The sequence below is a fragment of the Charadrius vociferus genome, unplaced genomic scaffold (genome assembly GCF_000708025.1).
Source record: "Charadrius vociferus isolate BGI_N301 unplaced genomic scaffold, ASM70802v2 scaffold67, whole genome shotgun sequence".
In the NCBI taxonomy this organism is placed as follows: Eukaryota; Metazoa; Chordata; class Aves; order Charadriiformes; family Charadriidae; genus Charadrius; species Charadrius vociferus.
Window position 1 is genome coordinate 2,676,018 of NW_009649485.1, and position 27,332 is coordinate 2,703,349.

At 39.1% G+C, this 27,332-nt stretch overlaps 2 protein-coding genes across 2 annotated transcripts in view; one reads left to right on the forward strand and one right to left on the reverse strand.

The window, feature by feature from the left end:
- TIMP4 (TIMP metallopeptidase inhibitor 4) lies at window positions 1–27,190 on the forward strand. The gene is made up of 5 exons (XM_009889931.1): window positions 1–275; window positions 19,636–19,733; window positions 25,372–25,486; window positions 26,138–26,262; window positions 26,435–27,190. Exons 1-5 carry the CDS (start codon window positions 146–148, stop codon window positions 26,630–26,632), a joined length of 666 nt encoding a protein of 221 aa, XP_009888233.1. The 5' UTR covers window positions 1–145; the 3' UTR covers window positions 26,633–27,190.
- Window positions 1–27,332, reverse strand: part of SYN2 (synapsin II) — a 181,230-nt gene that overhangs the window by 60,792 nt on the left and 93,106 nt on the right. The gene's annotated exons all lie outside the window — the stretch shown is intronic.

Consider the following 27,332-nt stretch of genomic DNA (forward strand, 5'->3'; position numbering starts at 1 on the left):
CCGAGCGAGCATTAGAGGGCTTTCCTAAACCACCCCGCTCTGCCGAAACCGAACTGCACGCGGAAGCAATCAGCTAGCTAGTAGGAAGCGTAGATAGAAAACCAACCGTAAGAAAGCGTTTTCTCTTGGCTGCCCGACCAGCAGCATGAATCCCGTCCCCAGTACCTTGTTGTTTTCAGCGCTCCTGCTCCTGACCCAGAGGAGGCAGGAGGTGGTGGAGGCGTGCAGCTGTGCCCCTGCGCACCCGCAGCAGCTCATCTGCGACTCGGCTTTAGGTGAGTCACAGCCACCACCGGCTTCTCGCTCCGACGGGGGGAAATCTAACGCAGCGACTCTCACTGCCGCGATGGGGTTTTGGACAGCCGTAGAGGAATCTGTTTAACCAGGTGGCTTAGTCTCGCCAAGGATTTTAAAGCAAAATGACTGCAGAGATCCCTTTTAAAGAGAGGGCTGTGGAAAAAAATAAAATGAGAGTAGCTGTTCTGCTCCTCTTGTTTTTCCAGAACATTTTGTGGTTACAAATTGGTGAAATTGCTGTATTATTTAGTGCCTTTTTTTTTTGAAATAGGAACAGCTTCTATATTAGGTCCTAACTTAGAGTAAGCAGGGAAGAATACCTGAACTTTCCACTGGCTCCCATTAACAGTATATGTAATAGAATATTTATCTAAATATGTCTGCTATGCATAAACTATGCAGATAGGTATTTTCAGAATAGCATTGGAGGGGCGGGGGGGGGGGGGGGGGGGGAGGAGGGGGGCAGACGGACCCCATAATAAAAGTCCCAGTGATAACATGTTGAAACACTTGATCTTTGTTCTGCTATACTACAATTTCTTTAATTGGTTGTGGGGTTTTTTTTGTCATTTTCCAAAAATACTTGAGCAGGAAACTGATAGGCCCTTTACTTTCTGCAGATAAAGTGGCTGCAGCAGTGCTGTGTAAATATAACTTTCCAGTCTTTAGGACAATTGTGTTTCGTGATAGTCAATCAGCACTGTGGCTGTCAAACAACTTCTAGAAAGCAACTAAATATCTCAAAATTAGACTGCACGGGCATAAGAAAATGTGACATTTTGCAGTCTTTTGATTTCATTAGCTCAAGCTAAGGCTGGTTAGCTTCCATCTAGTGTGAACAGTAAATGTAGAACATGAGTTTCCAAAGTGTCACAAAATTAGCATCTCTATGGGGCAGGCAATACCTTCTGCATACTGATTAATTGCTTTTATACTCTGACAGAAAATCTTTGTAGCCATGACAAACTCTAAGCTCTGTTTGTGGCCATCAGTTAAATTGGTTTTTAATCTGGTTGTGTTAAGCAATCTCTTTCATTAAGTTACCTCCACCAGGCATTACAAACTTGGGGTTGTTTGAGGTATGAAAGAAAATAGAAGCTGTGCTACCAGGAGCTTAACCATGTATGTATAAGTTGAACTGTATCAGTCTGCTGCATTCTTATACATAAGAAAGTGACAGTTTTTCAACAGACTCCATGTAGAGATTTTTCTAAAGAAACCATTTCACATTATAGAGGAAACTCAAAATACTCGTTATAAGCCATCTTCCTCAGGGAAGCCATTCTGCCCATTCTTATTATATAAATTAAGATTTATTCCGTTCTTAGATATATTTTACAAGTGGTAGAATTAAGCTACTTTTTATTTATATTTAAATACTGAAGATTGTGAAAGAAAACTACTTTATATTTGGACTTGATGCTTAAGCTCTCACTTCTATAAATATTCCTATTTAAGTAAACCACCTTTTAAACCACCTTTAAATTATATATGTGTAAACCACATATATAATTTTAAAATAGCATTTCTATATATTATAAAATGATAAAGACGTAGATATTCATTCACATAAATATGCATATACATATTTTTATATATGCATTTACATATAGGCAGACATCAAACGTGCTCTGAACATTCATGGAAGAATTATTTGATTTGCTTTGGCCACAATATCTTGCATAAGCAGAGCAAAATTACTTTAAAGGAGCTGGAGAAGCCCAGTGGAGTTGTCTGCCCCGTGTCAGAGAAACTCCACCGACCGGGCTGGCCAAGGCAGCTCCTCCGTCCCCGACGCCAGCAGCCCGTTTGTTCTCGCCGGGGCCCGGCGCTGGGCTGTGGGCTGGGGCTGCCCTGGGAAGGGGCAGGACAAGGCTGGAGCCCCGGGCACAGCAGCAGCCCCTGGGAATGCGGGCTCTGCCTCCGCGGCTCCACAGCCACACCTGTGTCCTCTGGGCCACCCGGTTCTTAAGAGGGACTGTGAAATCCAGGCCACGCTATTAAGTGTCCTGTGCAGTAGCATACCTCAAACTTCGCCTGTTAATATCGCCATACTGAAAGATGACTTTTTTCAAAAATTTAAGAAGATTCAAGATTAAATTAAAGATTTGTACTTCAATTTCAACATCTTCGTACTTCCAAAATATCGATAAACAAAGAAAGGGACAGGTCTTCAGCTACCAAAATCTGGTATGCTAATCCAGCTATTTGCTGAGACTATGCAACTTTTTTCAGTTATTTTTAAGTTCATCCATCTCTGTACCCACAAACACATTCAAGTATTTCCTTGCAGAAGAAAACCCTAGCACATCTTATAAAAAAAAGAAGAAACCATGCCACGCCTCCAAATTCCACAGTAAAGTAAAAACTGAGACTAAGTCTCAGTCTGGCTCACAGAGCTCACCAACCACTACATGGGCTTCAGTTACAGCATTATTTCTCAGTTTCACTATCTATCTGTAACGTTTCCTTTTGGATCCCTTGGGATTTGGGTGGAGTGAAAATGGAGGTGGCGGGGGTTGAATCAAGATCCGTTACTTGAGCCACTAACCGAATGTGTAAAGCCACTCGGAAACCTCAGCGTTTATACGAGATACCCAAGAAAAAAAACAAGCAGAGAAATTCATTAAGTCTGAGACAAGCTCTTTAAGCTCTTTTCACTTTTACTTTTGTTCACATGATTAGTGCTGTGACACTTTGCCTTTTACTGTCAGGAGGCTTTTGTGGCTTTACTCTTTCTGAACACCCCCAGCTGCCCCACAACCTGAGTAACCTGGTAGAAATAAGGGGCTCCCTGACACAGCTAGAGTAGGAGAGCGCTGCTGGTCCTGCAAGGTGCTGCCTAAAACTGAAATAAGGGCCGAGAGCAGAGCCCTGCCGGTGTTACGTGGTTGTACACTGCAGGAAGAGCAGTGCTGATGGGTAGGAAATCATGATGCCACGCCAGTCCTGCCATTTATCTGACCTTGGGTTTGGTACTCTTCCTGCCTGGTTTTGAGAGGGTGGGATTTTGTACAAATCTGAGCAGCTTTCATGAACTTCTCAGCAGATTTAAATTCCACTTCAAAGAGAGGCAAATCCTGGTTTGTAGGAAGTGCCTAGCACCATCAAGGTATGCAGTCTTGATAAAAAAAAAAAAAAAGGAGATTCATTCTTTTACCTTCTAAATGGTGCTGAGGCTCTCCTAAAAGGGACTGAATGTCTTCAAACCCTAATGAACACCTACGCTTCTCAAGAGGACTTTCACTGGAAACGGAGACGGGCAGTTTATGAACTGGCAGCTCCAGGCACTGCACTGGTAATATCAGTGCTGACCCTCTCCCCCCACCAAAGGATGCAGGAGGCTTTCTCCTTACAGAAATGAAATGTGATAAGAATGGGCTGTTTGACACTTCAAATTCAGTAGTGAGGCACCATAGTTTCAAGCAGATACAAGAAAATTCCTCTGATAATTGTTTTTTGGGAGGGAACCACGGATGCAATCGAGTTTATCAGATAGTGTCAAGATAACAGATTTCCTTTTTGCCACTAACTTCAGTCTCCCTGGACTCAATTCTAATGTTCGCATCAAATGAGACAACCTGCAGAGAAATGCTATCTGTGGACAGGACTGATTCCTTTCTAAAGCCTGTCACTTTTAATTCATGCTTGTTTTTCCCCCTTAGGCATAAGCAAGATTATTTTTTGGACAGTAAATACTTTGCATTTCTTAGCTACATAACACCAGAACCCTACCTTTAAAGTGAGACGTATTCTTTCTGATTTAAACTGCCTTACTGTTTTTTTTCTTAAACATGTATCAAAAAATTATATTTTTACTGAATATGGGGCACCACACTCCAACAGAAATGACTCATAGATCTTGAGTACAAATAAATGTATAATATAGCTTCAGAGAATAGTCCTATAGCTTTGGAGAAGAGCGGCACATTTCAAAACATGACGGAAGCTTTACAGCTGGAGCTTGGCAGCATTTTCAGCCTGTTAAAATCTCTTAAGATCACTGAGATCAGGCATTGTAAAGATGTGCCAGATGATATATTAAATTTTAATCACGTTTAAAAAAACAGTAAAAATTTTATTTAAATACACCAGAATTAAGTTTTCAAAGTCAGCTCCTCTGGGATAAAACTACAATATAGTATTTCTTTATTATTGAATTTCATATTAAAACTTTCATGGCTCAGTGTCCCACAATTTTTCCTCTCTGCAATATAATATCTAATTTTGTACTGGAATGGATTAATTTGTACACTATTAGAGTGGGAAGTAACTTTACCTGATGGGGATAATCAGCATTGGAAAAATGTATTAGAAACGTAGACGGTACTTCTTCCAAGTTTGGGGAGAAAAGGTGAACAGTGAAACTAAATTAGACTTTATATTTTCTGTACTTATTTACGCACTCACCATATTCTTAATCTCACAGAGTCTACTTGCTGTGCGCAGCATGATTATACAGATGCCGGTTACCCACGTTTAGGTTGATGAGCACCTTCAGCAGGGGTTTTGACATAAAATTAAGCAGCTATGTAATTAATCTTCATGTATTTGGGAGTACAGCATTCCCACAAACAGTAATAACCCTACCACGTAACAAAAGACCATTAAAGACAGGGGTGCAACAGACCTTAGCCTCCTGTGAGGGTTCCACCAGAGTCCCAAGAGAAATCCCAATCCCGAGGCGGTTGCTGGAGGGAACAGGCAAGACCGCCTCACTGTAGAAGGCCGTTGGCAGACCCTGGCAGGATCCCAGGTCACCGGCCGTGCTCTCAGACACCTCAGGGACAGACATGGGGTCATGCCGCTTAGGTCTCAGAGTTGCCTAAGGTCTTCTAGACTTCTCCTCCATAGCAAGGAAAGACTACAGTACTTGGCACATGATCTGCCTTTATGTTACTGTCCTGCCAAACGAAGGCAGGTCTTACTGCTTCATAGCAATGTCCTTCCTCTAGAGTGGAAATCGGTGACAATAATGCACAGGTATAGAGTAACTAGAGTAACTTCTCGCTGACTGGAAAGGATTATGCAGCTACCATTTCTCAGGGGTCCCACACAGAAATGAAAGCCGAGTTTCCATTCTAATAATTCCATTATAGAAATAACGTACCGGACTTTTGCTGTTCTAGTTCTCTCTCAAACAACGCAGAAAAGCACAGCACCTGAGCATGTTTCTTGCAAGAATTATTACAAAAAAGAAGTTGCGAGACTGTATTAGTGCCATTGAAAGAGCATGCTGCCAGAACCAGACTTGCAGAACCCTAATTATATTAACCAATGAATCATCTTAAAACCGGCTAGAAATTATACTAATCTCAAAAGTACTGTTACTCATATTTGGTAGGTTTAATGCAGAGGTGCTGAAAATTAGGTAATTCTCTTACCCTCACGTCCTCAGCAAGTGGCTGAGAAAAGCTGACCTCCAGTCCTGCGCTCAAGGGAGTCCCACAAGTGGTCAGAACACAGTGTTGGCATGTAGGAATCATTAGCAGTCACACCCTTCCCAATGCCCACTTTTTGTTATATGACTAATTAATAACAAAAATTATTAAGAAATAGACATTTTACCCTTAACTCACATTTCAACAGACCCATAAATGATCAAAACACCAAACCCACCTTCCACCTCTTTTGGCTGGACAACATCCTACCAAAGTCAGTTCTACAAAAGGGGATAGGTTTCTTTTCTTCTGTCAGTATGAAAGAATTACATAGTAATTTTTCTTACTGGTCTGTTATGTATACTTTTATACACATTAACAGTATTTCCAAATAAAATTTAAAAAACCCCTGACAACATGAATCCTGGGAAGTTACTTAGTTTAAAGTAGCTCCTGATGGACTTAGAGGGAAGCTCTTCACAGAGAAAAAATCCCTGCACCCCTGCCAAGGCCCATCGCTGGTACAAATGCTGCATGTTACAATTAAGCTATAATTGCAGTACATGTCAATTTCTGGGCACTGTAGCCTGAAACTCCTAAAGGCCTTCAAAAATACAAAAAATGAGTGCACCGACTGCAGAGATGCGGTGCTGTTAACAACGACTTACAACTACACGTATTTGTACCTGTCTCTGCTGAACGTTCAAGAAAGAACTTCAATATTCATATTCAGTGAATTGTTGGAGAGCTGCTACGGCAATAGCAGTTGGAGTCCTTCCGTTTGCAGGTAACATTTAACAAAATGTTAGTGAAACAGCTTCCTAGGATAAAGACCGAATGTCTTGTTTGGGAGTAGGAAGCATTTGTTGAATAAGACCTATAAATAGCCTTATATCTGCTTCAGGTTTTAAGACAGAAGCAAACATATTGAGAACTTACTTCAAAATTCCACGTCTAGTTACTTTCCTAACTTACTTTTCAGTTCTGAATATAAGACATGTGCTGCCAATACCATGCAACTCTAAGAAATAATTTCCAATCTTCTCTAATTACCGTTCGTCAGAACCCTGCCATTTCAGCATGAAAATGGGGCTCAGTCTGGAAAAATGCCGTCACTCTCCTTTCCTTTACTTGTTGAACTTTTTCATGGCAGTGTTCCCAACAGCTTAAAAGTTGTAGCTGTAAAATGAGGTGGCATCATGAAGCTGAACAACAGGGCAGAATTTTAAGGAGCCAAATCCACTGAGCACAACGCTCCTGTCCATGAGAACGTAGTTGACAACCATAAAATAATTCAGCTTTAGTGAAAGAAACAGAGCTGAGTATTGTGTAGTAAAATGAAATCTCAGAAGAATTATGCTAGCTGCCCGATTTAGAAGTAACTCAGTAACACTGACTCATTGCTGAGTATGTTATAAATGCAGGATAAAAAAATCAGGAACTGTGTTACTTTGATTTAAAAGCATGCGTTATAGTGCTAAGAAACTAAGACCCCGCGATTTCAAAACCAACATTCTACACACGCTGTGTGGAAAACAAAATGCAAGCTTAGAAACAAAGATTAAATAATATAAAACACAGAACATGAAAGACTGCCAAACACTTAATCCTATTAATCTACCAACTTTAATCCCTAACTTTCTCATTAAAAAGTATCTCAGTAACGTGGGGTTTCTTCCGCACGGAGGAAGGGACACGCAGCTACGAATGGAAATCTACAATAACATTTTGTATGTTGTTCTACAGACTTCAGAGCATAAAGAGAGTGTTATTCTTCAGCTGAAATTAGGCAGATGTTGATTACTAGTCAAATGATGTGGTATTTGAGGCTTGTGAAGTAGAGAGAAATATTTCTGGTAACATGAGTAGCAGCTGTAAAAACAGTGCAGAAAAATAAAACTGACCTTGAACAACATTAGGAAATCATGCTATTTTTTAGGTAATATTTAAGTGAAAAGATTACCACACATCTGTTAAAAATACACTCACCTCTTCTATTTAAAACTTTATAAAATCTAGACTTTAAAACCTCACACTCATAAATTGCGTGTATTCTTCTAATTAAAAAAACCCAAAACTGCATAATCTTCTGGTTTAACAAGGAAGCCAAACCCGATCAACTCTTGCCTTCAACACAAGGAATTTTTGCATCCCGAGCCAAAAACACAGAGATTCACAAAATCCTGACCTACCTGAGAGTCCTAATGAGCTTAAATATAGGCCTCCTACGTTCTGAAAGCCTCAAATGGAAATGCGTTTGGATGCAGACTAGCAGTTTTGTGTTAATATACCACAAAAGAGTAACCAAATTCTGCAAAGCATTTATGTTGAAAAATAATATGCTGCAAATTAATATCCATATGAAAAGGTGATTAAATAATCCTCGGTATCTGTTTATCGACTTCAGACGTATTCATGGGTTTTTCAAGCAGGTGAGTTGTTGGAATGCAGTCATTTTTTCTGAATAAAAATGCCTTGAGCAACAGTGAAGGATGAAATATCTTAATTTATCATCTAGAAAAGAGACATCTTTCACTGTTGTCTTGTGCAACTAAAACATTTGCACAGTAGCTGTATTAATTGGGTAGAGGGACCCATACTGATTAACATGTTAAACCTTTTCAAACGCATTGGGTGACTTTTCCCTTCAATGTGAAATACGTAAGGTCTATCCACCATCTTTTCCTCTTTGTTTTCTGTTCTGCGTTGGGTTAGTAGAATCTAGGTCTGGCTCAATGCTTAATTTAAACTAATCGTCGCCTTCAGAAATTTCCATGGAGTTCTTTCAGCCCAAGTGATAAAACTTTACTATAAGGATTTGACTTTTCAGTTACGGATATGATTGTTATCTCACCACACTTACCTTCTCACGCAAAAGGAAGCACCAAGGATAGGCGATACTCTTCCATATATTGCTTTCCATAGAATAAAGGAAAAAAAGCCTGCTGCTGTTACAGTTATGTTCTTCAATAAGCTCAGTGGTTACAGATCCAAAACAATTGTGTCCAAATAGTCCACTAAGTTCCGCTACTTTTCTTTCTTGTGATTTCAGAAAGCGTGGTTCAGGTAATTACTGTGCCACTGATGCAGTTATTTTACAGATGGCTATAAGCATTTATTGCTGGAATATCAGAAAACTAAAATACAAAGCGGGAAAAAGAAAATTGTCTTTACATCCTAACTAGCATAACCATCTTTTGAACTAAAGATTGCTTGACTTGGGTCTAGGAGCAGTGGAGGAATAGTGGACTTAACTGTGGACTTACAGTTAAATCCATCCTGCTAACACAGAGGGAAAGATTTTTTCAGATTCACTGAGCAGTGGGCCAGTTCTGCTGCTGCTGCGTTCTGTTTATATCTAGAATTGAACTGGTACAACAGCTTCAAACACCTCAGTTGGGTTAGAGTTTGGAAATTAAACTGCTGCTTGCTGATCTGTCTTGTTGAAAGAGAAATGGAGAGATGAGCTGTTTGCTAAACACACTTGCTCTTTTTCAGCTGTTTAAAGATCATTCAATAGCATCTTGCTTGGTTAACAAGAGAGAAAAGAAAGTATGGGGTTTAATGTTAGGTTTCCACTCCCAAAAGAATCAGGATGATCTAGCATCTCAGCAGGTACCCTGAAGTAATCATCTGTCTCTCTACTGAAGTCTGAAACAATTAAATTATTGCCTAATAATTCAGCAGTCAACACTGCAGAAGAATGGTTGTGGTCTCCTTTACACTGTAAGCATCAAAAGCAGAAACTGCGTGGAATACCTGCACTGTATGGCTGTGACAACATCAGACAGATTCTCAAAGCAGTGTATTGTTCTATCTATCGCATCACCAAACCGGCGTTATCGTTGATAATTTGGCAGCACTCCTCTGGCAATCTCGGCCTCATCTTTGATCTCCCACGAACACTACATGAACCATTTTGACAAAACGCATCCGTTTTCATTCAGCACCTAGACTCAAGCTCCCGTCTCCCCCCTTGTCCCCACAGGATCTAGAGTCTTCTGTAGAAGAAGAACAAAATACTTGAATACTGTGAAACTCTTTTTCAGAGGAGATGATGGTGGCCAGCAAATTTTGATTAAAAGAAAAAGGCAACAAACCCAATTGATGGTAAAGCATTTGGACACCCATGGCAGAAGTGGTGTCTAGCTGACTAGAAGCGCTTGACATAGAAAGAATTATGGTCATTGTAAACCCCATATATATATTTAAAATAGAAGAACAGAATGAAACAGACATATCTTGCATGAAAAGGATGGAACCTAAACCACATGGATCCCAAATACTTCTTTAAAGAATTCTTCAAAGGCTTTAAGCCTTTAAAAATAAGTCCAATAATGAAGAGAAGATGAAGACCTTTCAGTGTTTCAGTAAATTCATAACAACCACATTCTGAAAGATCACAAATAAATTCGAGTCAATTTGCAACAGTGTAAGCTGCCTATGAGTTTAACTCGGGTTACTTATCGTAAATACAGATACGGACTTACATGCCTCCAAGTTGAAAACCAAATAACTGAAGCAATAAAAAGTAGCGTAGCTTTTGAAAACATAGAGGGCAGACCTTTTTGCATACAGTACAGATCATCTCAACTCAAAATATGTAAAATGGAGTTACAGCACTAGGAGAGCCTTTTTCCAGACTCGGAGCAGAGAAGAATAAAAAAAAGTATAAATGGGAACAGGATAAAAAGTAATGGCATTTTTATGAGACTATAGTTGGCAAATCCTTCAGCATGAACAGAGAAACCAGAATATTTGCTGTTAAGGGACTTGCTTTGAAAAGGTCTTAAACATTTCAGGTTAAGGGCAACTTATTAAGTCATACCATTATTCTCATGGTACTGGCACTTGATAGCATTACTCATCACTTTGTTCATTAAAATGCAGCAGACATGATCCCTGTTCCAAGCGACACACGTAACACACGCAAAGATTTTCACAACTACTCACCATATCAATGGATACACATATTCTCTAAGTGAATCACATGTGAACGCTCAAGTACCTACATACACTACAGACACTTCTACTGTATTTCATACCTTTCTTTTTCAGAGAGTTCAAATAACCGAGAGAGCATTACTGCTAATTCTTTTGGAAGCTAACACATGCAAATCAAATATTGACACAAATGTAAGCAAACAAAAATCTTCATTCTGCTAAAAATTGTTTCCAAGTCTCTAAAATAATCTGCTTTAAAAATACCAAGAGTGTATGTAAAGCTACATGTTAGGTATGTAATTACTTATTTTAAAACGTTATTTTAACGTCAATCAATCAATAACTTTGGCCTTCTTTTGGACAAATTACCTTCTTTTGGCAGCACTAGCGATATCTGTGGTTTAAGCCAAAGTTACGATGCTCCTTTTGTATTGCTAATACTTCTTTCTTCCTTTCATATGTTTTTGGAGAAATTACAATCTTTTCCATACACAGATATATGAATACATATTACATGACTATTTAAGCAAGTTAATTTGCTTTCTTCATTGGTGAAACGGAAAGCTTTACAATAAGCAAATGTGGCAAGTAAGTCTTATATTGCTGAACAGTTTAGCATATTTAGTTAAAAATATTGCAGTTACATAGGTAATACTGTACAGATGGGACAGTTGCTCTAAAGTATGGAGTAAGAATTTCACAACCTCTCGTACACTTTAGAGGTTTTGTAAGCAATATAAATCGGTGGCCAATACACACTATTTTATTTAGGATTCTATCCAAGCTCTCTCTTCTATCTTTTCCGTCCTGTGCAGTATTGCTTTAAAATGGGTTCATTAATTTTTGTCAGTTGTGACAAATTCTGTACAGATTCCTCTTTCTTTCTGAGGTTCAGATTATTCTCCTTGCCTGCTGACTCTTCTCCCTCTCTGCAAGAGAAGTTAAGAATGTCAAATGTCTAGTTTCCAATCTAAAGAATAATTTTTTGGGGGTCATATCTCTGTACTCAAGGAACCCAAGTACTCAAAACTGTGTTCTTGGGTTCCTCTGGCAGCTTTGACAGCATTACTTGTCAGTGTCTTCTTCAAGAGACCAAGAGTTTGCAAGATTGGACCACAATATACTGGGTACGGTATCTATAGCATCTAGACCCAAAGAAGGTAAATGAATAGTGTGTCTACACCCTGTCTTTGGACTTCTGAGGCATTTACCTTGGACTCCTAGCCTTATTTTACCATAATTTGAGTTTAAGTGAATACCGTAGATGAGGCCAGTTCTGCTCACAAACTTTTAGTTTGTTTGCTTTCGGTTCTTCGCATTTCAATTCGTGACCGGTTACAGATGCCTGATTTAAAATGGAAGCAAATCGGACCTGCAATTGTGTATGCTGGCCAGACTACTCTGAACATCGAAATTCCACCTGGAGCAGCGCTTTGGTTACAAGGAGCAATTAATTACAGTCCCTTCTGTGACTGCAAGCTTCCTCTCCTCTCCAGTCTCATACTGGATCCACTGAAGATGGGCACTGCTGAAAATCTCATTACCAGATTTGCTGCCATTCTTCTTTACAGAACACCAAGTGTTTCAACACTTGTATGCTACGAGGAGGGGGTGGTCCTGGACTGCGCTGAGCCCTAATAGAGAAAGAGTGACTGGGTGTGAATAAATCCCTTTCTTAATCCTGCAGGTAACCACCCTGAAGATAATCACCTACCCTTTGGTTGCAAATGTTTGGTAACAGACAACTCTTGGCTTAGTTTTGTTCTGGCTGTAACGTAACCTGTGGCACTACCAACACAGTACTGCAATCTCCAGTAATGTCAAAGTAGTTTATCCCAATGTTCAAAAAGTATTATCTCATTGATTAGTTAATGCGTCAATTCTGGCAGTTTCCCCTATGATACCACAAAACAACTAAAGGCATATAAATTTAAGAAAGCCTTTTATAGTTCATTTGAATGAGGAGCCTATGTTCTGAAAAACATTAAAAACTTTAAAAGCATTCCTTTATCAGATGGTGTAAAGTTGTAGAAGCACTACTAGGAATTACCACTAGGTAAACTGAGGATTTACTATGAATGTCTATTTTGATACTCCCAACTATGTATAACGCCCATTTCATAGCAGAGGTTACAAAAAGACTGTAACTAAAAAAGAGTATAAATATAGTTTTACAAATGTTTCATAAGAAGCCCTTCCCCTCTCCACTATTCAGAACGAAGAATGGAGATCTCGAAATGGAGGAAAAAGCACACGCCTGGAAGTGCTACAAGCACATCATCACAGGAACGGACCAAGCCATTGCGCACGGCAAGCCTGCACGGCCTGCAAAGCCCAGATGCAGTGCCGCTGTCTCCTGGTTTACCATGCAATGACTTTTGATGGCTGGACCTAGAAACTTGACCTTTACAGCTTCCAACAAACAGCTTGGACTCTATTCTCCCGAATGTTCTTTTGATAAATGCTTTCAGTGAGAGCATAAACCTGAGACGCACTACCGCCACTGTCATATTCTCACCACGTTTTCAGTAGCCGATGATCAGAACAACAGAGCCGCTAAAGGGCAGGAACAGAGGCAACTGAATAATTACTGCAATTTCTGTAGTAGTGGTATTTACTTCCTTTGGATATAAAAAATAGCGTTAAATCTCACAAAAGTGTTTGCAATGAGGCAACATCCAGAAGAGCAAACGTCTATCATTAATCTCTTTTGAGAAAAAAAGAGTCTATATATAGGATTTTGATTAAAAAAACCCCAAACCTTCCTCCACCCCAAAAAATCAAGATGACTTTTGGACATGAAGAATTTTTGAATTGACATATCAAGTTTTGAATAAACGCAAGGTCTCTGCGGTTGGGGCTCCTGCAGTTGTCACTGTGGTATTTCCCTGTGACCCATATTCCATGTGTGATCCTCCAGGAACTGGAGACATTTATGTCGCAAGTTTAAGCTACTGCACCCCAAAGAGAAAAAAAGTTCTGACAGACAGAGAGAAGTTTTAAGTAATCTTACTACAGAAGAGTGAGCAGAAACAGCTGCATATTGTATATGAGATTGTTTTCATTTTGGTGATTTCTTTATATATCTGTAAAAGTTCATTTGAATATAGGGGCCTTCAAAATTATGTACATACGTATTATGAGTCCATAGTTTTGCTTTATTTCATCCTGCACACTGACTGATACGTACTTTCAGAAAAACACTTCTGTTTTCTATTTTTGCACATTTAGATGCTTTCTTCTATCTTTTCCCATAAGTATTTGGGATGCTGTCCTCAAACCATCCACATAACAACACACTTTTGTTTAGATCCCTCTCCTTGTGCCACTTACTCCTTGTCCCTACAGGAGCAACAGCATCTGGCAACAGCTTGATTGAAGTGTCAGACATTCAAGAGACAGGTAGAAATCAATGCTCAAAAAAAATCACTCCTTATATTTTAGCTAATTAAATGAAATGGCTAAATTGAGGCAATAAAATATAAGAAGAAAGAGTTGCATGAGTCATGATCGCAACCTTGTTTGTAACTTTTTAGTAACTCTTCCTGTCAAGATAGTTTTTTAAGTTTCATTCCAAGGTTCTTGTAGCAAAGCTGATTCTGATTATAAACTTGACTGATATGAAACAAACTTTCCTGATTTCTTGAGAGAAAGACTGCTTAAAAGTGATGAAAATTAAATTTCTGTTCAGATATCTATACAGCTATGCTGCAGTCTGTAAATTTAGTCTGAAGTGAACTGGAGGCTACGACTGATTCTTCCTCCAGATGCCTATTTGAAGGATGTTGCTACTCCTCGTTCTGATCTCCAATCTAAAGAGGGATCTCATTATCTGGACACGTCAGGACTCACTGCTCTTATTTTCTTAATGAATGCTACCCGACCCAAGCAGCAAAAAATATTCAGTAGAAAGGATGGAGAAGTTGTCAGTGACATTCCTTCGCAGTTTAGGCAGCTGCCTATTTTTGGTGCAGTGTCAATGACAGAGGTGCTGTTTCTAAAATTTGCATGTGGCCTCAGAAGTGCATAAAAGGCGACAAGCGCCAAGGCAAAGCAGGCACACGACGGGCCGGCACAGTCCCGGTACTATGGCTTCCTCTGCATGCAGAACCACGCTGCTTCCTTCATGGACATCAGCATCTACTGCAAGGCTAAGGGACAGGATCTAGCCCTTATTTTCACAAAAAGCAGCTAAGGCATCCCAGTCTAGACAATCTTGCCCTTCTGTTCATTAACCTTCCTATTGCCGAGGGACTGGAGCTCATTAACTATGGAGTTTTGCTCTACGCTGCAACTCCCTAACAAAAATATATTCATTTACACACTGTAGGTATTACATAGTTTATCACTGGTACAACGAAAACTCCAGTGCAGCTAATATCTTAAACAGGATGCATCCATCGTGATAATAATCTATAAATCTCTTCTAAATCTACAAGACAGTGAAAGATTTTTCTTCTGATAGAAATCATACCTCAGAAACAAAAATATTGAACTAAACCGAACTTAAGTAAAGCAACAGTTTAACAGTAGTCTGTATTTCTCAGAGTAGTGTGATCTGAACACACTTGACAACTTTGCTCAGGATGCAGCAGTTTTTAGAGCACAAACATGACAAAAGAGATTTTCAAAGCTCAAGTGTCTGCCTCCCATTTTGTCCATCTTTAACATTTACACTCTTCTTAGCAATATTTTTCTTTATTTTTAAATAAGATATATTTAAAATAAGAATGCACATAAGAAATTATGATTTCTTGTTCTTATGTCCAGTAATAACTTAAATATTTTCCTACATACTTTTCATTATATAGTTGCTGATATTTAACAGATACCGGGGAAAAAAGAGCTCATTTCTTCATCAGTTTTTACCTTCTCCCTTACCTCCTATTTCTTAGGATAATAAAGTTAGTCTCGAGAGTGAACTACAATTTGTTTTCCTTTTTGAAGGAGTAATAAAGTTGATTACTTTTGTTGAGTAAAGTTGCCTGTCTTCAAACAATAGTACTATCACCAACAGGTTAAGGAAAAAGGCTAAATAGCATCATCTTCAAACCTGTGTAAGTACAATAATACTATACAAAATAGTACCATAAAAATATATTATTTAATAATACTAACTTGTAACAATGAGAGTAATTCTTCACTAAACAGTTCTCCCTTTGTTAATGCCTTAGAAATAACTCAGCCTTTAAAGATCTTACTTTTAGGGAACATGAATTTCAGGGGCCAAAGCACAAGGATTTACTTTATTCTGATTCCATCTATACCTACGACTTGGCATGGGGCCTTCTGCGTGCTGCTTCATTCTTTGTGTCTCCTCTTCTCTGAAAAAGTTGTATTTCATTGCGTATGTCACTGTAGTGTGCTAAACTTAATCTAATGGCAGTAAGTTTCTTTTTGTAAAAAGCCGCCAGTATAAGTAGTTTCTCATGATCATAAAAATCTCTAATACACGAGGTGATGGTACAGTTTATTTCCAGATAAATAATGAGCATAGCTCATTTCAGAGAGAAATCACCCAGGTTTGGGAAAGATGCAGTTAATGCCTAACTTTCTACCCGTATTGTATATACAGACTTAGGGGTTATACAAAACCCAACACTTTTCTCCTGACTGTATAAACACAAATATATCTGACGTTACACTAAGTAGATTCTGTCCTTTACCTAGGTCAAAATTACCTCTTGTTAATGTGGAAATGGTTGGGAGATGTTTATTATTATTCAGGAAAGAAGGAATAAAAATATTCTTAACACATTTCTAGTAACGGATGTCCAATAGCCAAGCTAATTTACTAAATAGAACATTGTCCCCCCATAACTGCAGTACGCCGTGACACCAGTAATCAAAGCAGCAGTGGCTCAGAGGGACGGCAGCTTGATGCTATGGACTTGGCACGATCGTGGGAGCCAGTACGATTTCTGTGCTGCGGCTCCACTGACCCCTGCGTGGCTCTGATCACATTAACCTCCCCTCCCTTCAGTTACCTGAGCCAACCTGCAGCTACAAAGTGGGGGTAAAAGTTTAAATTTTATAAAAGTACCATGAGTTACAAAATATGAATGCTGCAGAAATGCCACATCCTACTACTGAAATGTTAGAGTGAACGTCTTTTGAGAAACAGTATGTATTTTTAACACAGAGCGAATTTGAGGCAGAGTGAATTATTGGCATTAGAATGCGAAGGCTATGCATATGCATTTCATATATGCAAATTCCCCATAAGGAACCAATAACTGTCTGACAGATAAAATGACATTATTGCACTAAACAACCAGAGGCTGTCGTCGGTCCATCAGAGAAGCCAAGCCAGCCATGGTACGCTTGAAACCATTTCTTGAAAAGAAGTGCAGAGTAGGAGGAATCCTAAGTTATAACCCTCCTCTGAACCACGAGTGCCGAGAGGGAGATGCCTGGGCCCAGGAATGCTAAATCAGGAAGTGCTTGTGGTTAAAACCAGAAGCAACCACATGAATAAGAGGGTTTAGGAGACAGCTAGACGACACCGATTGAAAAAAAAAAAAGTTAAAGCACAGAAAAAAGAAAAACAAGACAGATTTAAAGGCCCCATAAGATCTGTGTGCATTTGAATCTGGTTTCAGGAGAAGAGAAAAGTAAACCCCAAGTAACTACAGATTTAGACATCCTGTAACAGTCAAACTTTCTTTTCATAAAAAAAAAAAATCTCAATTTGGTCTTCCTTTGCCATCTGGAAGCTTTCTCTTAAACAAACAAATGAATGAAACACACACAATATAAAAATAGTTTTCATTTTCTTCTACATACCCAGAAAAAGATCTCTTACGGACAAACCCCAAAAGGTTGTACTTTCCGCGTTGTGTAACTCCATGGAGACCTTTGGAGCTATCATTGATCATCTGTAACGTTCCCCTCAGACACTAACATGCAGAACTTAATAAAAATATGAAAATGAGTAATGTTTCAACATTAAACACGATGGGAAAAGTAGTTTTAATTATTCTACAAGTGTTTGCATTGAGTAGGCAGGAAAAGATTTCCGGCATATAAACCATGTTATGGCATTAAGAAAATAATGGAGCTAGCTCCTACCTGTTGTCTCCCCCCTTACCTCCTATATCGAATGGACTCTTTAATGAGAAAACCCTTTTTTTGGAAGTAATGATGCAAAGGAAAGCAACACGAAACAAACCAACATGATCCTAATTTGACCTTTCCAGCAGTATAGTACACACAATCCACAGTTTTTATCTGGAATTAGATCAAAGCCCCTAAGAAGCACTGTTAATTTGTGGGAACATAACACATCTGCAGATGATTAAAGAGATGCTGCCGCTTACCATTTGAAATGAGGAATTTGCTGCCCATACTTAAAAGAACTCTTTCCTTCCAACCCAACCCATAAGTCCACAATGCTCCTCTAAGAGTTGAAATGGCTTGGAGGAGGGAGCGTTGTGCCAAAAGATAGAGGACTCAAGCTTTGAAGCTGTAGGCATCTGCATCCCCTTGATTATTACATCTAGTTTGCTCTGCTAATAAGTGAGGAAATGAGAATTGCCCATTATTAGATGGGTTTGACCTCTATTTGGCCGTAAGAATTACGATCTGGGTTTTTTATTCCTTTTCTTTAGATGTGATGTTTAGAGGCCAGTCTATCAAAGAAATGCTCTTTGGGGAAAAGCATGATTTTGATGCCAAAAGATCTTCCTCTGGATCAGCTTGGTATTGTTTTCAGTGAAGAGGAAGCATGAGGATTTCGCTATAAGAGAGGTCAAACCCTAGAACAGGGGCTGAGGGAGGCTGCAGAATCTCCCTCCTCGGAGATGCTCAAAACTCAGCCGGATGCAGCCCTGAGCGTCCTGATTCAAGTTGAGCAAGAGGTTGGACTGGACCAGCAGAGGCACCTTCTAGCCTAACTTCTTCTATGAAACATCATGCCTGTTTCACACTAGTTTTGATAGAATGGTTCCTTTCGTCATGAAAAATAAAAACAAAATCAAAAAGAAGATGTCTGAGAGTCACCCTCATACTGAAGAATATTTTCTGGTCTCTATCACAGCTGCAGGCGCAGACGTCCTTGCACAGATCCATCTCTGCCCAACTGTGTACGGCACTCACAGTTGAAGCGGGGTTCACCTGTCGATTGCTCCGGCCTTTGCCAGTATCTCTCTAAGCAGATAGAGATTCCTTGTTCTAACGAGCACGACATCTGCAGAGGAGCTGTAATAGCCATCCGGAACCGAGCAAAACCAGGACTCCCAACACTTGTGGGAGACAGAAGTCCCCAGAGAAATTTTGGCCATATACCATATTCTTAGAGTCCCGTTATTCCCTGTGCCTAATGGTCCTGCTGTATTTTAAACAGCATATACAAGAGATGCCTCAAACAGACAGGAAAAGAAACCATTTCTTCCTTCAGAAAATCTCATACTTCCCTTGCACAAAGAACAGGAAATAAATAAAATGCATCAAAAGAGGGAGTAATTAATTTGTACAGGTTAACACAACTAATGACGTGTTACCTTATGAAAAATGCTAAAATCTACAGTCTCAGAAAAGTGAATGGAAGTCTGTTCTCTTCTTGTATTCTGATTTCATGCATAGAATTGATGCTTTAGTCTTGTCTGGCACGGTCTTTCAGAGTGTTAACTTCAAGTTATTTAACTGATGAACAATTCTGTCATCAACAGAAATGTCCCTTTCCTTTGCTCACTGATTATAACGATAGGTGTTTTATAAAATTTTACGGGATTCAAGTCTTTCAAAGATTTTGATGGACAGTTTTTGTCAAAACTGAGTGGTAACTTAATCCAGATTTCCAGATTCATGGAAATTCAGATTTATAACATAGGCAGCCCAATCATTTTTATTTTCAGGAGTTAACTCAATCTAGTGTTCTTACAGTAACAAGCCTTAAAATCTGCTTCTAGCTAAAGTGTAAAAACAATGCTAAAATCTATTAATATAATTTTCGCTATTGCTTGTAAAATTAGGCATATGCTTAGTTGCATTTAAATCTTTTTCTCTATTACAGTTATTCGAGCAAAAATATCCAGCGAAAAGGTGGTTCCTGCCAGCGATGATCCTCTTGATACCCACAAAATGATCCGGTATGAAATCAAACAAATAAAGGTACTTGGAATCACTTAGCTATTTCGAAGTTCAATGCTGATAACCTATGCATATCACTACAATTTAGCCCTACATGCTTTAAGCTGGAAAAGGCTCATGATGCTTCCATGGTTAGACCCAGGTGAACTATGCAGAATAAATCAAAGTAGCGATAAAACAAAAGGGGAGGGGGGGGAGAAGACGAGCAAGCTGTTCTGACATTCATGAGTTGCTTGCTAAATAACTATATTTTGATGAAAATTTGTGTTATTCACAATTGCCTTAGAAAGGCTTTATGAAAACATACTTCAATCTGCGAATGGGATTGCAGACGTTTGCTGGATCACCTGTGTTGCATTACGGTATTGCAACTCTCTGACTGGATGATGCCAACTTTATAAACAGAGGAAAGCATTTCCAGCCGAAACAGCAAGGACCTTTGTTCATACCTGAATAGGGATGTTTGCAGAAACAGGAGACCTTCCCTGATACTCATATAAACAAAAATCCATTCGTATGAATGTTGCTAGGAAAGCAAACACAAACTAGGAGTTCCCAAAAACACAGTTATTCAGAATCTCAGAGGATTTTTCCATTATTTGTTCAGCTCCAATAAGGAGACACAGTCATTAATGGACTTTAAGCAGATGTTTCTTGATCCTGTTCAAGTCACCATCAAACTCTCACTGATGTAAAAAAGCTCATGACCTACCTGTTTCTGGAATACCCAGAAGATAGGCAGTCTCTTTCAATTAAAATGTGTCAGTGTGCTTTGGTGGGGCTTTTTGTTTGGTTGGTTTGTTTGTTCGAAGTTTTCTAGGTGGTTTTCTCTCTCATTTTTTATATAATAATATTTTTTTATGATTTGTATTGATTTGTATGATTACATTTACTGGGAACACTTAAGTAGACCATTATGAAGGGCTACATGCTTCAAAAAAAATACAGTCCTTCAAATTGTATCAGTAGATCACCTCACAGGAGCTTTACTAAGAAAAACCTACGGCAAACAAGAATATCTCAAAATATTCCCACGGATGGTTATCACACATGACTTCTGTTAAGGATTTATAGTGATTTAAAGAAGCCAATTCTTTTTACCTTGCTAAAACAAACCCCAAAACTCTCCGCCATCGGCCCCTTTCTGTCATCTTAAACTATTAAGGATATTTTCAAATGTTTCTTCCCAGAAATAAGTATATAAATACCAGAGCAATTCTCTTTCCTCCCATTAGCACTCTAATTTTCTGTTGCTACCCTGCAACACTTCAGTAAGCTCATGGAAATGCAAATCATTTTACACTTGAGCACAAAAAAGAAGAATGAGAAGTCTAGTCTGTATGATTATTTTCAGTCTATGATCCCGTTCTCCAGTAACAGCACACTGAAATCCCTGAAATACATTCATATATTGGAGCTGCTTTGGAGTTTCTCCCAAATTTACGTACGTGGAGGCCTATTCAAAACCCAGGCATCAGGAAGAGATCTTTCTTTAATCCCCCTGAGCTTCAGAAAGCAAGTCCGCTAGGGCTGGACAGACCAGAGAGATTTATTTTCTAATAAAAGATGCTCTGCATCATTACCTACAAGCTTAGTCTAAAGACAAGTGGGTCGTAACAGTCCCACCCTCCAGGTTCTTACTCCTGGCCAGAAGAGAGCTGAGCAGAGGTAGGAGCTGAGGCAGGCGGCTGCTCAGCTGCCTTGGGACCCGCCTCAGCGTCTCCAACAAACCCAACAGAAGGACTTCTGTCTGAAATCTCCACGACACAGGGTGGGCGAGCGAACAGCAGCTTCTGTAAGCTGCAAACCTGGTGTGGGATGGCCAGTAAGCTCAGCACAGCATGGCAATAAATCCATACAGGCAACTTTGCCTCTGCCTGGTGCATCACACAGGAACTGGCAAAAAGCGATGTCACCTGTTATATTCTAAGTAGATAATTCAGAGGTGGCATACGGGCAAAAATTAAACAGAATGGGGTATATTGAAGTATTCCTGAGAAATATTCACTTTTAAATTAACAGAAGTTTAATAGGGAAGTGTGATGGATAACACTGTAATGTCCGCATCAGGTTACAAAAGTAAAGAGAGTAAGGAGTTTTAAATAGCTCATGCCTGTACATACTTGGTAAGAGTAAAATATCAATTAAAAGAACATAATGTTGTATACAATCAGCCAGATTTGGCCACCTCAATGGAGACCGACTGATAGCATCATGGAAACAGCCTGTCAGAGATCTTCAACCTGAGCCTCGTGGATCAGTGATCTCATTTGAGTATCTCCGTTTCCTGAATAACCAAGAATTTGGTTGACCCGAGCAATAACTTGATAACACTATTTCTTACCTTTCCCCTCAGATGATAACATTTTAAAAAATCCAAATCAGCAGTGTATGCCAAATGGTAGAATATTCTCTTCTGCTCTTACAGTCTGTCTTCTCTTGAGTGCTTACAGACCCATATTATAAATTTGATTACCTCCAGCTATGATAAACTGAACAGTCCTTTTAATGGCCGATGGCACTGACCACATGTTTCTGGCCAACCCTGCGCATAAACATTTACAGGACTGGGGGGATATGCTAAGAATTCGCTTCATATACCATAGAAAGTAAGAATAGACTCTCTAATCATCTCTCTTGAGCTGTAAAGCCAAAACACAATTATCAAATCAGTATTTGTTTTGGTGAATACTTTTTAAGCCACACACATATTTGCACTTCCCTCAGCAATTCTTCTGCCCTCCTGGAAAAGAAACACAGAACCTATAGAGGTTACATTTTACTGCAACTGTAAATTCAGCAAAATGCTGCTGTGTCTCTTTTTATTACTCTCTGTTACAAAAACTCTATTTCTGTTCTTTTAAACACAGTGCATTAGACTTAGCATTAAAACATTGGTATTTTTTTACAGAAATATTAAGTATGATTTTGTTGTTCATTTTCAGAAATAAAAAAGGATAATGATGGGCTTTATTCATTTTATATATATCGGTTGGCATGTTAAGAAGCCATATGTTTTTTACAATTACTTTTATTTTCTTTTATTGCAATATTTACAGCATTGTACTAGAGAGAAGAAAATATGTGATTTATACCCAACTGAATATTTGTCTTCATAATATTATTGTTATTGACTCGGTCATCATACTTACTGTGAGGAGCCAGCTAAATATTATATCAGTGCCATTAGCTTCCGTGAGGTGCAAGATACTACTGTTATACATGAAATCTACACATTTTACCCAATTAAACTAGTATAAGGAAAGCGGCTAAGTGTTTTCCACACAAGCTGCAGGGATGGAAACCCACTGAAAGAGTCAGACTTCTTTTGCGAGAAGGTGGGTTCCCCTCCCAGCGGGAATACGAGGAGGTATTTAAGATAAACACAATGGTATCTACATTTTACAATGATGCATGCAGTTTTAAAGCTAGATATTAATCACTATATAAAGCTAAAAAATAAGGCATGATATAGTTGAAAAGGTGTAGAGAATAAAGAAGACAGAAGAACGTAATTATTACAACAGCAACATGCCTGAGACACTGAAAGTAACACAGATAGTCTTAAGAAAAGTGTTCTAAAATCTTAAAGTAATAGCCCTGTACTGGTGTCGGTTATATGCCTCAGGACACGGACAGTGTCAGGACTTTAGTACCTGGCTCACATCTCTCTGTTCTCCCAATTCCTCACCCTTTTTTCCTACCTCAATGAAGTCCTACCAGAACCTCCAATGTAAGTGAACCACACCGCAGTGCAGGATCGAATCAAGCCTTCCCATCCCTTCTCAGAGAAAGTATTCACACTTTGAGGAGAGGAGAGAATATTATTGAGAAGATCAACTATGATTTACTGAGATAAACAGAAGATTAGAATCTTAAGAATGCTTTAACAAATATCTAGGTCAAAACCCAAGATAGGTCAGACTAATTTAAAAAAAAAAAACAAACCCAACCAAGCAACCAAAAAAACTGCAACAAAACAAATACCAAACCCATTTAAATATTAACTAGATTGCCATTATCAGCTGTCATGAATGTTTACCTTTTTTTTAATAACTACATCAATTCACGTTGTCTGCATAACGCCTCAAGTTAATTTAGATCAAGTGATGAGATATTAAAAGAAAAGTTGTACCCTGCTATACATTTTAGCCCAATCAAATGTTTCTGAATGTGGAGAGAACCCAAATCAGAGGATGGTTCACATCGTCACTGCATACGAGACATCTGTGTCTGGTACTCCCACCCTGAATAGGGCGGATTTAAGCGCAGCAGAAGCAGGGGATTCCCATGGCAGGAATCACATGGCTCTCAGGAGCAGTGGGGAGGGCTGGGGCTGGCACTGCCGCCCTGCGGTAGCCATCAGGCCGACCCTCGCAACAGCCGTGCAGCCCGCTCCTGGTCAGCCCGCTCCTGCTCCCTCCTTTGCCCATCCTTCCGAGAACTTTTATACCGGGCTGACATACCAGACTGCTCTTATCTAACAAAGTTAGACACATTTTCATCATCATTATACATGCTTTCTATTGTTTCCACTGCTGCTTTGTACAGGATAACCGTTTGTTTTTCGGTTTGGTATGTTTGTTTTTTCTACTAAGTATTTCGACTTCACATCTGATATTTTTGGATCAGAAGCCCAATGACAACAACTTTGGCTCTTTTTACTCCATAAATAAGGCTTCGGAAAAATCAGCATTTTAGAGTATTTTCTGGTGCCCCGTAGTATTTAAATGTCCAGAGGGAACTTGAGTAACACAGGCACACTTTCCAGTGACGCCAGCTGCATGGGGGAGAGCCCGCCCGCGGGAGCCGTGAGCCGTGCCATTGTCCCCAGCTGTCAACACACAGCATGATGTCACTGCGTGGGGCCCCGAAGCGCTGGGGTCTCGGTTATGTCATCGGAGGTGATGACAGGCGTTCTGAAGTTGATTAGCGTCTTATGGCTCCTTCTCACATTCGGACACAACTAAATTTTGTTTTGATCTATTAATGGCGTATTTAAGAATTATTTTCTTAGTTGGAAATGCTGGTTAAGGAGCAGCCAATCTGAATGCTGCACGGGCTTTGATCCCGAACCTCCCCATTTCAGTGCTGCAGGCTATAAATTCTAAGAGCTGGATCCCATTTTCCAACAGTCATTCGAGAAGATTGCATGGGGCATAATTCTGGATGTGGAAAACCAGCTGGCTTTAATGCCCAAATATCAGAGCAATGCTCAGTTTCTTTGCACGTTTCATGCCCTTGAAGATACACACCATTACACTGCGCAACAGAAAACTTCCCATATTCATATACAGAGCAACTTTCGCATCTTGCAACGCTGCAGCACCTTGTTTAAGATCAATGCTCTCTCTGCATTACTCCTTAAAGGGAAGATGCCAGTAGAATATAAATTGAAGAGAAAGCTTCAAAGATCCATTAAAAACACTGAAAAAGCACATTTAAACACCTATAATTAAAAAAAAAAAATATATATAGATAACGGACACATTTCATTTAGTGTAGAGAATGGGTCTAATTGTTACTATTTTCTCACATAAGTTCAGACTTCAGAGCCTTTTTTAAAGCGATGCACCACGTATTGCTTTCAGCTCTTGTTTGCAACTGCTTTTTCATGTTTGTTTTCTACTACTGACTTTCTGTTTCTGATAATTTTCAGATGTTTAAAGGATTCGAAAAGCTCAAGGATGTCCAGTATGTCTATACCCCTTTTGATTCGTCACTCTGTGGAGTGAAACTAGAAGCTAACAACAAAAAACAGTATCTCTTGACAGGTAAAATGTAACAAAACTAATGTACGTATACAACCAGAAGTAACTGCTTAGATCGACTTTGCAATGACTTTGCAAAAATATGTTAAAAAAATATGTATTTATGTACTAAATAATACAAAGACAACAAAATGTAGGAATTATCTAAAGCTGTGATCTTACATGTTTTCCATCCTTCAACAATCTTAAAGCAGTTTCAAAGGAAGCCAAGGTCAGTAACTATGTAATCAGTAAACAGGATGTATACCATTATTACTTGTTTAAAATCAACGGTACTGATTTTGCCAGGAATGCAAATGAGCTTAATGAGACAACGCATGCCTACGTGTATGCGCATTTGGGGTTCTAAGTAATTACAGATTTCTCTATAGTGTCCTGTAATCTAGTTTAACATATTACTGCATTTGCATCTCTCCCTTCCTGGCAGATTATCAGCATCTTTTGAAAAATATCCTTCTTAAAACTTTTACATTTATTCAGAATGCAATCAGCAGAATAGTTCTCTCAGTTATAATTACATTGATTGAAAAAAGTGTGAAATAAGACTAATGTGGTGCAATTAGTTGAAAACTTCAGGTATTCTTGCAATTTACTTCAGTATTTAGACAACAGGTCTATTTGCTTGCCTTACGTTTCTTATTTTCCATGCTGTAGGACAAATTTTAAGTGACGGTAAAGTCCTCATCCATTTATGCAACTACATTGAACCATGGGATGATTTATCCTTGTCTCAAAAGAAGAGTCTTAATCAGAGATATCAAATGGGCTGTGGCTGCAAAGTAAGTATAGAACGAACCGCTGTCTAATGCTGGAGCCCACCTCACAGGCACGAGCAGCTTCCACTGGTGGGAACTGCTCTCTTATACACCGTATATTTTGCATTAGTTGAGAATAACTACCATTTTAAAGAAACCTGCGATATATTGAACTAATGTACTATTTCACATTTAGATTACTACCTGCTACATGGTGCCCTGTTCCATCACTACACCAAACGAGTGCCTCTGGACAGACTGGCTGATAGAAAGAAAGCTATACGGGCACCAAGCCAAGCACTACGCCTGCATCAAGAGAAGTGATGGCACTTGCAGCTGGTACCGAGGTGGTCCTCCCCCAGAGAAAGAGTTTATTGATATCAGCGAACCTTAAAACGATCACTTCCTAAAAAGCCTCAGAGTCTAATTCCATCAAACACTGCACGCTCACAGCTTTGAACTGCCACCCTCTAATGTATCTGTTGCTTAGAAACAAAACCAAGTTGTCCTGTACAGCTAAAGTAGGAGTCTGTGGAATTGGCACTCACGCCAGACGAGGAACAAACCTCCTGGAGGTAGCTACTCCATAACGTTATGCTTTGTACAGAGAGGCTCCAGCTGAGAACGCTCCTCTGTGTCCTGAGGCATAACAAGCTTCCCTTTTACCAATATGAATGTACAAGAACAAAAGAATTGCCAGAATTTTGTCTCCTATTTCTGCTAACCTACACATTAAGAGCGCCCCATGTTTTATTCCAAATCTTCCTGATGAACTACAGAATGTTTTATAGAACTATTTTTTTCTGTATGAAAGTTTTCTGATACAAAAGAATTATTGTACAGTGTATATGTAAAGTATTATAACAATGTGCTATAAAAGAGATTCAGAAATCCCTGGTTTTCCTTATCTGTTGAAACAAGTTGAACACTTCTGTGATTAAAATAATCTGTGCTCCGTATTTTGTACGTTACTTATGTCATAGCTTTCTTTATCTACAGAGTTGTAACTTTCACTGATAACTAAGTTAAAAAACAGCCTTGATAATCAAAATCCTCTTACTCAATTCAGTATTCCTATGGACTAGTTCTGCCTT

Coding starts and splice junctions, on each gene's coding strand:
- TIMP4 (XM_009889931.1), top strand. CDS start 146: ATGAATCCCGTCCCCAGTACCTTGTTGTTTTCAGCGCTCCTGCTCCTG. Junction 276..19,635: donor CATCTGCGACTCGGCTTTAG/GTGAGTCACAGC, acceptor TCTCTATTACAG/TTATTCGAGCAAAAATATCC. Junction 19,734..25,371: donor ATGAAATCAAACAAATAAAG/GTACTTGGAATC, acceptor GATAATTTTCAG/ATGTTTAAAGGATTCGAAAA.